Here is a 13,259-nt window from a genome sequence, read left to right as displayed (position 1 = left end):
TCAGTTTGATCCCTAGACTCATAAGAAATTATGACGTTGGCATACATGCCCATACATCATGCCTGCACACACATGATGCTCACATGCACATACAACATGCCCACACATACATAATGCACACACATATATCATGTACCACACACATCATGCACACATATGTCATGCAAACACAAACAATAAAATTGAGGGATAGTTCTTGGAACAGGATCTCACTTCTGTCCTGGCTGGCCTCGAATTCACAGGGATCTGCCACAGAAGGGCCTCTGTGGAGACCCAGCCCAGGTCCTCAGACTCTGTCTCAAAAACCCAATTTTAAAAAAAGGTATTATGAACTAAGTGGAGCCCAGTGAACCATCTCCATTCTGTCGTAGCATTTGTTCCAAATTGTTACCACCTTCTAGAAGTGTCTCCTGCATTCTTCTCAGCAAGTCAGCTCACCTCATCTATTTCAGGGTGAAAATGTAAACACTGGCTGCACGGCCATGCTCCATCCCTCGGCCTCTGCGTCCCACCCAAAGCCGCTAGTGTAGCGTTGTGTCCATCCTCAACTTTTGCCAGGTATCTACAACTATTTCAGGGCCTCATACAGAGGCAGGTGACTGACTCCTCTTGGTGCTGGGTACTGAGTATGGATTCGCATGTTCATGTTTGTGTGTACATGTGTGCATGTGTGTTTGCATTTCTGTGTTTTTGCATGTGTGTGTATGCATGTTCATGTCTGAGTGTTCCTGTGTGCATGTTCCTGTGTGTGTTTTCTTTGTGTGCGTGAGTGAGTGTGTGTGTGTGTGTGTGTGTGTGTGTGTGCATGTTTGTGTGTGTTGGAAGAGGGAACAACATGACAAACAAAGGCATGTTGAAGCTACACAAGCTTCCGGTAGCGGCTAGACAGAAATGTGGCCAGTACAGGAAATTAGTGTTTGAAGCAAGCTTTGTGGGCTACTGGAAGGACTTTTTTTTTCCTATGCCAGCATGCTAGGTAAGAGTTCAGTCTCTGATCCATGCCCACATCTAATCTTTTGTTTGTTTGTTTGTTTGTTTGGTTTGATTTTTCAAGACAGGGTTTCTCTGTCCTGGCTGTCCTGAATTGGCTAGCCTCCAGCTCACAGAGATCCGCTTGCCTCTGTCTCCCTTAGCACTGGGGTTACAGATGTGTGCACCACGCCCAGCTCCCCTGATCGTTATTAGAACATATGAGAGCTGATGAAAGCTAGGCCTCATGGCTGGGGCTCATGTGTGTGATCCCAGCACTCAGGAGGTGAAGGCTGAAGGACTGTCACAGTGTGAGGACAGAGCGGTCTGCAGAGTGTGTTTCAGGACAGCCTGGGGTATAGAGTAGGAGCCTGTCTCTCAAAACCAACCAAACACATAACCAACAAAAAGCCTGGTAGAGCTGCAAATACTGCACTCAGCACTTGGGAGGTGAAGGCAGAGGATCAGGAGTTCAAGGCCATCCTCAGGTACAGAGCCAGTCCCAGGTCAGCCTTGTCGGAGACCAAAACAAAAACAAAATACAAAGGCTAAATTCCAACTCTGGAAGGGTTTCAGACAGGGAGTTGACATAATGAGAAGTACATTTTGAGGTGCGGGACAAATGGCTCATCTGTTCAAGCAACTTGCCACCAAACTTCACAACCTGAGTCTGACACCCGGAACCCACATGGTAGAAAGAAAGAACCCATTCTCACAAGTTGTCCTCCTCCTCTGCCTTAGCACCAGACATACACACACACAAATATATTCTGAAGTGATTACTGTTTATTAAAGCGTAACTACCTATGTGTTTGGCACTTTGCTCTCTGTGCTTTCCAGCAGGCAAAAAAAAAGTACAAGATTTCCAGGCCCACCCAAGCACAGATGTGGAGGAACAATGCACAGATATGTTGGCATACAAAGCTCCTAGATGTTTTAAAGAACAGCTACTTATATGACCACTGCCTTAGAAAACTACAAATGGAAACTAGCTTTACTTACTAAAACCATCTTTTCTATTTAAATCTTCCATCTTATACAGGTCTATAAAAATAACCTAGGAAAGCCAGGTGTGGTGGTGCACACCTGTAATCCCAGCACTCAGGAAGACAGAGGCAGGAGGATCTCTGGGAGTTCAAGGACAGTCTGGTCTACAGAGCGAGTCCAGGACAGCCAAGGGTACACAAAGAAACCCTGTCTCGAAAAACTAAAAATGACTAACTAACTAACTAACTAACTAACTGACCTAAGAAGTACGGTTTCTTCAGAATGCTTTTTTTTTATTGTGAGTTACCTATTGTCTTAGGATTTTTATTGCTGTGCAAAGCACCATGACTAACACCAAGTTGGGAAGGTTTACTTCACATACTTCTAAGTAGTAGTCCATCACTGAAGGAAGTCAGGACAGGAACTCAAGCAGGGCAGGAACCTGGAGGCAGGAGCTGATGCAGAGGCCATGGAGGATGCTGCTTATTGGCTTGCTCAGCCTGCTTTCTTACAGAAACCAGGACCACTAGGCCAGATGGAACCACTAGTGGGCTGCGTCCTCCCCATCAATCACTAATTAAGAAAATGCCCTACAGTCAGATCTTACAGAGAGGCATTTCCTCAATTGAGGTTCCCATTTCTTAAATGACTCTAGCCTGTGTCAAGGTGAAATCAGACCACCAAGCATAACAAACCCATTGTCAACCTGACACACAAACACATCACTATTAAGTCGTAACCTTTCCTTTCTTGTTCATTCTCAAGATCACATATTAATATCAACATCACAATATAAAACACTCTAAAATTTAAAAGTCCCACAGACTTTAAAAAGTCAAACAGTAAAGCTGGAGAGAAGGCTCAGTGGTTAAGAACACTGGATAATCTTTCAGAGGACCTGGGCTCAATTCCCACCACCTGCATGGCAGCTCACAACTGTCTGTAACTCAGTTCAAGGGGATCTGGTCCCCTCATGCAGACATACACAACGCACACAAAAATAAATCTTAAAAAAAAAAAACTCAAACAAGCCAGGCGTTGGCAGATGCCTTTAATCCCAGCACTTGGGAGGCAAAAGGCAGGTGGCTCTCTGTGAGTTTGAGGCTGCCCTGGTCTACAAAGCAAGTCCAGGACAGCTTGGGCTACACAGAGAAACCCTGTCTTGAAAAAAATTTTTTAAACAGTAAAAGTCCAAAGTGTCTTTTAAATATCAATATTGCTCAACTGTGTGCTCCAATAAAATAAAACAAAAAAGTTGCTTTCTTACCTCAAGAGGGAAGAACCAGTCAGCATTTGAACAAAGTAAACCACAATTCCAATAATGGAAATAATTCCGTGTCCAGTGTCTGGGATCCTCTCATGATCTGGGCTCCGCTAAAGGCTTGGGTCACTTCTCCAGCTCTACCCTCTGCAGCACACGCTCCACAGCTACTGCTGTTCTTGGCGGCTCACATCTATCTGTACCTCTAGTTCCAGGGCTGCTGATTCTCTCACACAGACAGGCATGCAGCCAAAACACCATTGCAAGAAAAAGAAAAACAAACAGCAACAAGAAGTCACACTGGACTATGTATCTAGTTAAGAGCACAGGCTGAGCTACAGAACACTTTGCCTCAAAACAAAGAATAAAAAGTCTTTCCTTTTTGCCGGGGACAGACACTAAACCCAGACCCCAGACTGCTGTAGGCAACTGCTCTGCCAGTAAGCTCTTACTTCAGCATCCCCCACCCCCACCCTTTTTTTTTTTTTTTTTTGTAGTTTTTTTGAGACAGAGTTTCTCTGTGTAGCCTTGGCTGCCTGGACTCAAACAGGTCAGGCTGGCCTCAAACTCACAGAGATCCACCTGCTTCTGCCTCCCAAGTGTGGGGATTTAAAGGCGTGCACCATCATGTCCAGTCCAAGGGTTTATTTTTATGTAAGTGAATGTTTTGCCTGCACATATGTATATGTACCGTGTGCCTGATGCTTGGGGAGGTCACAGACTGCACTGGATCCCTTGGAAGTGGAGTTATAGCTGTGTGGGTTGGGAATGGGACCCTAATCCGGTGCTGTTAACCACCCAGCAAATCCTCCTTTCCCATCATTAGATATGCTAGCATTGGAAGAGCAGCATGGAGTATCTTCGCTCCATATGTCAAGGAAGATTAGCTTCTCAACATCAGCATTTCTATTTTACCTTTTTACTGTGTTTTGAGTCAGTTTCACATCACCCGGTCTTACACTCTGGAACCTCCTGCCTCCAGGGTCTAGAATGACCATTGTCCAATATCTCCTTTTACATTTTTGAAGGGTTAACAGGTGGGAGGACAGGGCTTTGTAGAGAGACCCTGTCTCGATAAACAAACACACACAAATGAAACCTTAAAAATGTTAATGTCTAGTCAGGAGTTATTTTACAGGAGGGACAAATCAGAGTACAGGCGGGTCTGGGCCCAGACTCTTATCACCTCCACAGAGAGATCACTCCCTGGATCCGTCTCAGGAGCAGAGCGTCCAGGAATATTGTTTGCTGTATCATGTTATTCCTTTCCTTTGTGCTTTGAGACTGGATCTCTCATGTAGCCCAGTCTGGCCTGAACTCCCTAGGCGGCCAATGACAGCCGATTCCTCCCGCCTGCCTCCTGAGCGCTGGGACCCAGGGCTTTGCTTTTGGTAAGCGAGCATTCTACCAACTGAGCTACAACCCCAGCAACCGTGCAGACCTTTTTAGTCCTTGGAGCTTTCCCCAGCCAGGAAAAGCCCGTTTCTGGCCATGAAGTTGGCTTGCGCCTCGTTCTGGGAGTTTCTACCCTGAGCTATTTCTGCTACACCAGCTTGCACAAGCTCTAGTATGAGGCACTCAGCCAGAGTTATTTATTCATCTAGTCCGAGACCTCTCTGCGCGCAGACGTTTGGTAAACGGCAGGAAGAGGAAAAAAGCTCAGGCTGGGCAATGGAGTCTAAAACGGAAGGGCAGTAGAGCCCAGCGCAGCACTTCGGGGGTATCTCTGAGCCCTAGAGGGAGGCTGCGGTGCTCAGGAGGCCTCAGCAGAAGCATCCACGCGGGGAATCTGGGGCACGTGACCACGTTTAACTGTAGATTGTGACATTTACTCAGAGACCGGTCTCTAGGTCTTTCGGCTAAGATCAAATGTGGGGGAAAAATTCAAAACTTTGCAAGTTACTGCTCCAAGCGGAGAAGGCGCAGGCAGCCACAGCCCCGCCCCGCCCCAGCTTTGCCGGTGTTCACTGGGTCCGTGGGTGGGGACTGCTTACGCCCTTCCCACTCCGGAACCAGCGCACACTTCAGAGCCTGACTCTCTGTCACCGCGGACCGGAAGTTACCCCCACCTCTCACAACTGGAAAAAGTTTCCTGTGAGCCCGCGGGCGAGCGCGGACTACGACTCCCAGCATGCTCCGCGGCCGCTGCAGTTAACCCATCAGGGCCCGGAGCTAAGTCCTGTCCCCCAAACCCCTTTTCCTCGGACCTGGCAAGGTGAGTTTTGCAGGGCTGGGAGGGCCTTTTTCCTGTCTCAGGCTTTGGAGTGTAAATAAGAGAAAGGCGTGTGTTGTTTGCGGAAAGATTCCTTATTTTCCAAAAATGGGACAATTTGCAGTAAAAAGATTCTGACGCCCTTTTACAAATGAGAGGCGCACTGTCACTCCGCAAACCCCAGGGCCTAAGTGAAATGACCAGTCTCTCAGAATGCTACCTAAATCTTTCTCCAAGAACAGAACCTCTTCCTAGCTCCCAAACATCATCCCTTTTCTTTGCCAGCGCTTCCAGCGAGATCTGTGACTCAAAGCAGAACTAAGGTTTTCATTGTGCTCCTGATTAGGGTGTGGAGTGTGAATGCCTATGAACCCCGAAGGAGATCCTGTAGCCTTTTGTATTATTAGAAGGCCCATTGTCTTCCAGAGTGCCCTCCTTTCTTCTGTGTGTGTATGCTCCCTCCAAGCTCATTAGGCATCCTAGCCTTTTGTCTGACTTGAATAACACTGCTTGTTGAAAAACGGTCCTTCTTTGGAATGATGTGTGACAGAAGTTAAACCTAGACCTTGCCTACACCTGAACCCCTAAGTCAGCACTAAGTGTGGGACGCAGTGTGTAAAGCCATGCTCCAGTTGCTGTGTATAGTCCCAGGTTGGGGGTCAGTGGGGGTGCAGGGACTGCAAGTTCTGAGGATACAGGAACGGCCAGAAGAGAGTAAAGACCTTCTCTCACCTGCTACTGTTTCCAGAACTTATTCTGAAATTCCCCACTTGAGACTAGGCCTCCTTACTGGCTAGCCCCTACCTCACCGCCAAGTCTTTCCATTGCTTGTGCCTTCTATGGCCTAAAGCTAATGCAGGTTTTTGTTTGTTTTTTATTTGGTTTAGCTTTTTCCTCTTCCCCTGGCTCCTGTCTCAGTATCACTCACTGGCAAACATCCTATTCTCGCCCTGGAGGTTAACAGCCCCTATTCTGAGAAGCCCCTGCTTCCCCCACTACCCTCAAAGGGAACTATTCTAGTCAGCTTTAGGGGAGGGGTGGCAGGGAAGAAAACTTTGGGGCAGGAGTCCTGAAGCACAGAAGGCCGGGGGAGTGAGGACAGATAGGCATAACTCTCCCTCACCCGTGCCAAGGCCAACTGGCTCTCTCAGTCCCTGCCCCTGCCCCCGCCCCTTGACATCCCAGACTCCCTGCCTATTTAAACAGAGATGGGTGCCCCCATCGGCACACTGTCCTTTGGCCACCTGACATCATGCCTCCCAAGAAGGATGTTCCTGTGAAGAAACCAGCAGGGCCTTCCATCTCTAAGCCTGCTGCCAAGGCTACAACAGGGACCCCTCCAGCCAAGACCAAGGCTGAGCCAGCCGTTCCCCAGATCCCCTCGAAAACCCAGGAGCCTCCCACTGATCTCTCCAAAGTGGTGGTGAGTCCTGGGGAACTGTGTGTTTGGAAGGGGTGGTTCATGGATGCAATGCAGCCTTGGGAATTAGGGAATGTTCAGAAAGGGTAGGGAATGAATGAACACTGGAATGAGGTTGGAGTTCCTAGGCCAGGCCAGTTTCAAGGTGAAGGGAGAGAGCTGCTGTCTGCCCCTGGCTCACTGTTCAACTCAAAAGGCCACATCTATGAACCCCCAGAGGGGAGACTGAAGAGGACAGGCTTGTTAGACAATCACAGCTGGGGGCAGGGGTAAATTTAGCCTTTGTTCAGCCCCCAGTTATGTGAGGGATGCAGGACTCAGGGCAATGGAGGGAAGGGAACAGGTGGCATGGGATTAACCCTGCTCCCAAGAAACCCTCCCTGCCATAATTCCTCTTGGGATTCTCCCAAGGCCCAGAGCTGGGAATGGGTAGCTGAGCTCCCAGGCTCATCTCTTTGGGCCCCTCCCCAGAAGTGGCTGCCAGTTGGGTGGTAGAGCTAGAGAGGGATTGAATAAGCGCTGTCATGTCTCCTCACCTGCTCTTTTTCTCTCCCAGATCGAGTTTAACAAGGACCAGCTGGAGGGTAAGGGGAAGCCCATTTCCTAAGCTCCATTGTCCAATCCCAAACTCTTGGTCAAATTCTCTGTCCTAGCTACAGTCTTGACCTTGAAACCTCCCACACATGGCCTGTTCTCCTCCCTTATTCTGCCCAGCTCTAGCACGTACTTTCCGAACCAAACCTCCCTTCTGTCTGGAGGTGATGGGCGTCCTTGGTCACACTGCCTTCTCCTTACATCTCAGAGTTCAGAGAGGCCTTTGAGCTGTTTGACAAAGTGGGTGACGGCAAGATCCTGTACAGCCAGTGTGGGGACCTGATGAGAGCCCTGGGCCAGAACCCCACCAACGCTGAGGTGCTCAAGGTCCTGGGAAACCCCAAGAGTGATGGTGAGAGGGATCTTGGAGCACACGGGTTTTCAGTTTTCTTTTTCTTGCTGTTGGAGGTTGAATACAGGGTTCTGCCCTTGGTCACTGGGTTCCATTTCTAGCCAGCAACTTTTTCTTCATCTTTGTGTTTTTGAGACTGGGTTTCAGTATCCCAGGCAAGAATGACCTTAATTTCTGACCCTCCTACCTCCTGTGTACTTCTGCCCACTGGGGTGGTGGGATTACTCCAGTTTATATGGTACCGAGGCTGAATTCAGGGCCTTGGGCAAGGTAGGCAAGTCACTTATTACCAAGCTACTCTTGTTACCCTTTTGAGATAGGTTCTCACTAAGTTACTCACGTTGGCTTGGAACCTAGGGTTCTATCCCAGCTAGATAGAACCCCTATTTTTCTTTCTCTTTCTTAATTAAGCTGGACTCAAACTCATCTCTTCCTCTGCTTCGGAGTGCTGAAGGTGTGAGCTACCACATGTGGGCCAGCAGCTTTCTCTTTCCATTTTGAGTGTGTTCTATGCCCAGCCCTTCCTTTCTAAGTTGCTCTGGCGGGCTTGAACTTGCCTGGTAGCTGTGGATCTAAGTCTGCACCACCAGGCCTGGCAAGTCTCAGTTTTTCATGACAGAATATTGGTAAGGTAAAAGGAAGCTGAGCTGGATCTCAGGACTTCAAAAACTGTCAAACAAAGGGCAGAAAAACAGCCTGAATTCTGAAGGGGGTGAACATCGCGGTGACAGGGATGGATGCAGCTGGATCTCACACCTCAGTGACCTCCCTCTCACTTCTTTCCTTCTGCCAGAGCTGAAGTCCCGACGTGTGGACTTTGAGACCTTCTTGCCTATGCTACAGGCAGTGGCCAAGAACAGGGACCAAGGCACTTATGAAGACTACCTAGAGGGCCTTCGTGTGTTTGACAAAGAGGGCAATGGCAAAGTCATGGGAGCAGAGCTCAGACATGTTCTTACCACTCTCGGTGAGGAGAAGGGGGTGGACCAGAAACAGTTAGGTAGAGCCTCGAATGAGATTACCGGCCTGAAATTATGGGCAGGAGAGTGAGAAGGCCACCTTTGTGGAGGCAGAATCTGAGGGACTCGATCATCCAGAGGCTAAAGTGTCCAGCAGTGAGCAGAGGACAAGGAATGAGGTGGGGCCTCATGTCCCTCTTTGCAAGGCACTGTTGATGTGGGCCACACGGAGAGGGAAGGGCAGGGTGGGAGAATGAACCGTCCCAGAGCGGCTCGGGCTCCAGAGGCCGGGAAGGCAGGGACTTTAACTGTGTTTGGGTTCAGGAGAGAAGATGACTGAGGAAGAGGTAGACACTGTTCTGGCAGGCCACGAGGACAGCAATGGCTGCATCAACTATGAGGGTGAGGGGGCAGGATCGGGCCAGGGGGTGGGGAGTCTCCTCAGTTACCCGAAGGTCAGTTTCTGAAGTCCTCTTGCCTCCTTTTGCGTAGCCTTCCTCAAGCACATCCTAAGCCTCTAAGCGCCACAGGTGTCGTTCAGAGAGGCGAGGCTCCTTGATCAACCAGGGAGAAGCAAGCGCAGGCAGTCCGTCCGCCCGCGGGGCGCCGGGGCTGGACGGCTTTCCTTTCCGCACTCTGCCCACGGGCTTGGAAACCTAAGTGGCCCCACCTCCCGCGGGGACAGGAGCGCGTTCCTGCCACCAGGCGGCACTTAAGGTTTTGAAATAAAAATATGGTTCCTGGTTTGGTCTCCAACTGTCTTCTTTTGAGGAAGGGGAGGACGGGAGCGGGTAGGCCTCTCTTCTGCCAAAGCCCGAATTCCCTGCTCTGTGCCAGCTCGGATTGGAGGCTTCCAAGAGTCGCACCTCAGAGCCGGGTTGCGTTTCTGAGCCGAGGTCTGGAGACCCCTGCCCAGTGCTAATGCAGTGACGTCATCCACACTAGCCCAGGCTAGCCTTCCTATTGGATGAGATGGCGGAGGCTGACGTCACGGACCGTGGGCTGGCCTAAGGCTAGGGTTGGGCCGGCGTCGGAGCCATTACTGCCGGAAAGGGTCTCGCCGAGCTGAGCAGCCGAGATGGTGGGCCCCGGGAGTCGGGCGGCTACAAGGGGACCGCGGGGCGGGGGAGAGAGGGCCGTGGACGCGGGCAGCCCAGGGTTTGGAAAGGCGGACGTGGGGTTAGACGGTCTAGGGCTCAGCCTGTGGGAGCGAGTCCTCGCCGAGACGGGAGTGTGTGAAGCCGGGATGGACGCTGGCGGGGCTGGGCGTCAGTACTGACCAATCCCTTCTTCTCCGAGCAGTGTGACTTCACCGAGGACCAGACCGCAGGTAGGCCGACTAGCAGCCGGGGTCAGCCCCACCGAGAGACCCTCTCTAGCACCTAGCCTCTGATCCCAACCTGTCATCTCTTCACTCCCAGGAGAGTGCCCCGTGGATTTCCTTCTCCCCCGCTCTAAATCCTCCATTTTCCTTTCTCATTCTTCCTTCCCCTTCCACTATAGATCTGAGCCCCAAGCACTGGGTGAGTTCTAGGTGGTGTGGATGTGCGAAACAATTTGATTAATGGCTGCTGTGTGTCGGGTCTGTTATGTCTGTGTTCTGCTTCTAATCAGCAACTTTTGCTCTCCTGTGATTACTGTCCTTTCCTTAAGCTTGGATTGTGAGTAATGTAAAGTGCAGTGACTTGATATTTTGTGAAGAAGGAAACTGGAGTTTTCCAAGGATGTGACTTAGCTTCAGCCTCTGGAAGATCCGTGCAGGGGAAGGTGGGAAGTGGGAGGGTAGAATGACCCTAGACTCCCAGGCCACAAGACTCCTACTTCCTTATAAGGACAGGATCTAGCCCGGGCGGTGGCAAATTCCTGAATAGTAGTGTAGTAGCGGTGGAGAGCCTAGCCTGCAGCTCAGGTGTGTAAACAGATGGATACCACCATGAGCTAAGGGGAAGAAGGCTGTGTCTTTGTATGGGACATTTGAGCGGCTAGAAATAGATCCCTATCACTAGTCTTGGGTGATAGAGATACAGGAGATATCTGCTTTCTGCAGCACGACTAAAGTTGGGTTGGCAGCAGAATTCTGTAGCAAGGGCTGCGTTAGTCCCCAGTGCTCTTGTTCATCTGATTCCTCAGAATTCAAGGAGGCTTTCCAGCTGTTTGACCGAACAGGTGATGGCAAAATCCTGTACAGCCAATGTGGGGATGTGATGAGGGCCTTGGGCCAGAACCCCACCAACGCTGAGGTGCTTAAGGTCCTGGGGAACCCCAAGAGCGATGGTGAGCATTTCAAGAACTTAGTATTCCTATGGGTTTGGGGTTGTCCAGCTAAAATCATCCCTTTATCTTCACAGGCCCCAAACTTAAGCAAGTTCTGTCTCACATAGCCAGCCCTACACATTCCCCCTTCTAGCTGTCATCAGTTCACTTGTGCCCTGAGCGTTCGTGGTTTCTCTCGTCTTGACACTTCCAACTCTGCCCAGCAGAGATGAACGTGAAGGTGCTGGACTTTGAGCACTTCCTGCCCATGCTGCAGACTGTGGCCAAGAACAAGGACCAGGGAACTTACGAGGACTATGTCGAAGGCCTCCGTGTGTTTGACAAGGAAGGGAATGGTACCGTCATGGGTGCTGAAATCCGTCATGTCCTTGTCACACTGGGTAAGGGTCTGTGACCTGGCTCTGGAGCTGAGCTGCCACCTTGATACACTCCACCTGTCACACAGCTCTGAAGTGTTCTTTGCTCCGCAGGTGAGAAGATGACAGAGGAGGAAGTAGAGATGCTAGTGGCAGGGCATGAGGACAGCAACGGCTGTATCAATTACGAAGGTAAGGGCTGAACTGTGAACTGGGGCCTTTGAGGAAATGGTCATTTAGGGAGTGTTAAGGACATCGAGTGTTGCATTTTAGTTCTAGATTTGGTTCCAGAAGGGAGCCAGGAGTCAAGGAGCAAGGTTCTGTCCATCGTGGGAGGAGCTGCTGGGGACATGACAATAGAGGAGGGGGTAGTGCAGTAGGAAGGGTGGGTTAGGAGTGGGAGGGAAAGTGTCCCCACTGCCTGATCCCTTCCCATGTCTGTGTTGTCTTCACCATCGATGTCTCTTCCTTCTTGCAGCATTTGTCAGGCATATCCTGTCGGGGTGACGGGCCCATGGGGCGGGTACGGCTCCTCCCAGCCTCTCCTCTAGTTATCTCCCTGGTGTTTCTTTTTCTTCCCAACCTGTGCTCTCTAGCCCGTGCCCATAACCCACTACCATCTGACTTCCCCCTGGCATGACTCTGCATGGAGCTGGCTTGGGAGTGGAGGGGGTTCCTCAAAGAGGAAAGCAGTTTGGGGGTGGGGTACCTCCTTACTTCTCTTCTAGAATGCTCTTTGAGGTTTAACTTACACGATCTTGGTGCTGGTGTCTGGGAACTCTCACCAGCTTGTAGAGATGGCTTGCTTTGTGATGGCTCTTTGGCCCTGGAGCAGGGAGAGTTGGCAAAGGAGTTGGGGGTGGGCTGCCTGCCCCATTCTGCTGCTATAGCAGAACAGTCCCTTCTCCATCCCTCTGCTGGAACAGCTTGGAGGTACCCTAACCCAAAACTGTCCTCTCCTCCCGCCAGTGGCTGACAGTAGCTATAGGTGTAGTTGAGAATTTTTCTGCCTTTGCTATGTTCTTGCTACTCAAGAGTGGGTTGGGGGCTAACAGCTGATGGGAGGGGAACCAGGGACAGAGAGAACTGGTCACTCAAGGTGGCCCTTTTGCGAACTGACCCCAGGGTCAGTTGCTATGGGCATGTTCGCTTGCACCACCTTCCTGGTCTTATGGTCTCCTGGCCCATGGTGTACCCCTCCCCAGCCCTCTCCTTGGCTTACTCCCTCTCCTCTCCACAGAGCTCGTCCGGATGGTGCTGAATGGCTGAGGACATTCCTGTATCCTGAGCCTGTGCCTTGTCCAGTGTGAGATTTCTGGATAGCACCAGAGGCTCCCTTATCACAGCACCTTGCCCATCTGGTCTCTTTTAGATGATGTTTGCCTTCACCAAATAAAATTTGCTCTTTGCCCTATTTTGATTCTTTTTTTCCTGAGCAGGATACGGAGGAAAAGGTGAGATGGTAATGATACCTGTCCTGACACAAAGCTCAAAGCTGAGGGCCGGTTTAGGGAAAAGTAGATGAGGGCCTGTAGTGACCATAGCCTTATGAATGAAAGGCTCGCCTTTCTCCAATGAAGTTAGTCATAGATCCCTATAAAATCAAAGGTAGCTATAAGTTGTTTTTTTCCCCTTGTGTGGGTACCCTTTTGTTCTACTCCGTGTCAGGTTAAATTTCTTGGCCCTATGCCATCTCTGAACTAGGCTCCCACCTTCTCAAATACTCAACACCTTTTATGGAAAAATCTATGAATGTTTACTTGAACTGAATGCCAGGACATGTTAGTACTGCCAGCGCCTGTCTTGTCACTTGTGCGAGGTTGGGGGCTAACAGCAACAGAACTAGGCAAGGGCCTGCCTTCTCCCTAATAAGGG

General features: G+C 50.3%; 2 protein-coding genes and 1 long non-coding RNA gene across 6 annotated transcripts in view; 2 read left to right on the top strand and 1 right to left on the bottom strand.

Moving 5' to 3' along the window:
* LOC132649006 (uncharacterized) overlaps positions 1-4,861 on the bottom strand; it is a 31,778-nt gene extending 26,917 nt beyond the window's left edge. For all 3 annotated transcript variants that reach the window (XR_009587389.1, XR_009587392.1, XR_009587390.1), the window contains exon 1: positions 3,224-4,861. This is a non-coding gene — a long non-coding RNA (uncharacterized LOC132649006). The remainder of the gene's footprint in view (positions 1-3,223) is intronic.
* A 412-nt stretch (positions 4,862-5,273) lies between these two features.
* Positions 5,274-9,498, top strand: Myl6b (myosin light chain 6B). Its single transcript, XM_021654793.2, has 7 exons — positions 5,274-5,432; positions 6,636-6,852; positions 7,406-7,433; positions 7,652-7,795; positions 8,589-8,762; positions 9,079-9,156; positions 9,247-9,498. The coding sequence occupies exons 2-7, from the start codon at positions 6,682-6,684 to the stop codon at positions 9,273-9,275; spliced, it is 624 nt and encodes a 207-aa protein (XP_021510468.1). The 5' UTR covers positions 5,274-5,432; positions 6,636-6,681; the 3' UTR covers positions 9,276-9,498.
* Positions 9,499-9,697: 199 nt separating this feature from the next.
* Positions 9,698-12,798, top strand: Myl6 (myosin light chain 6). 2 transcript variants are annotated; one of them, XM_021654795.2, is made up of 7 exons: positions 9,698-9,835; positions 10,057-10,084; positions 10,885-11,028; positions 11,235-11,408; positions 11,499-11,576; positions 11,863-11,907; positions 12,625-12,798. In XM_021654795.2, the coding sequence occupies exons 1-6, from the start codon at positions 9,833-9,835 to the stop codon at positions 11,889-11,891; spliced, it is 456 nt and encodes a 151-aa protein (XP_021510470.1). In that variant the 5' UTR covers positions 9,698-9,832; the 3' UTR covers positions 11,892-11,907; positions 12,625-12,798. The 2 variants fall into 2 exon arrangements, with proteins under 2 accessions (XP_021510470.1, XP_021510469.1); XM_021654794.2 differs by lacking the exon at positions 11,863-11,907 and having other exon boundaries at positions 9,699-9,835.
* Positions 12,799-13,259: the final 461 nt, after the last annotated feature.

Source organism: Meriones unguiculatus, chromosome 18 (assembly GCF_030254825.1).
Source record: "Meriones unguiculatus strain TT.TT164.6M chromosome 18, Bangor_MerUng_6.1, whole genome shotgun sequence".
NCBI lineage: Eukaryota > Metazoa > Chordata > Mammalia > Rodentia > Muridae > Meriones > Meriones unguiculatus.
This window is presented reverse-complemented; position numbering and strand designations above follow the sequence as displayed.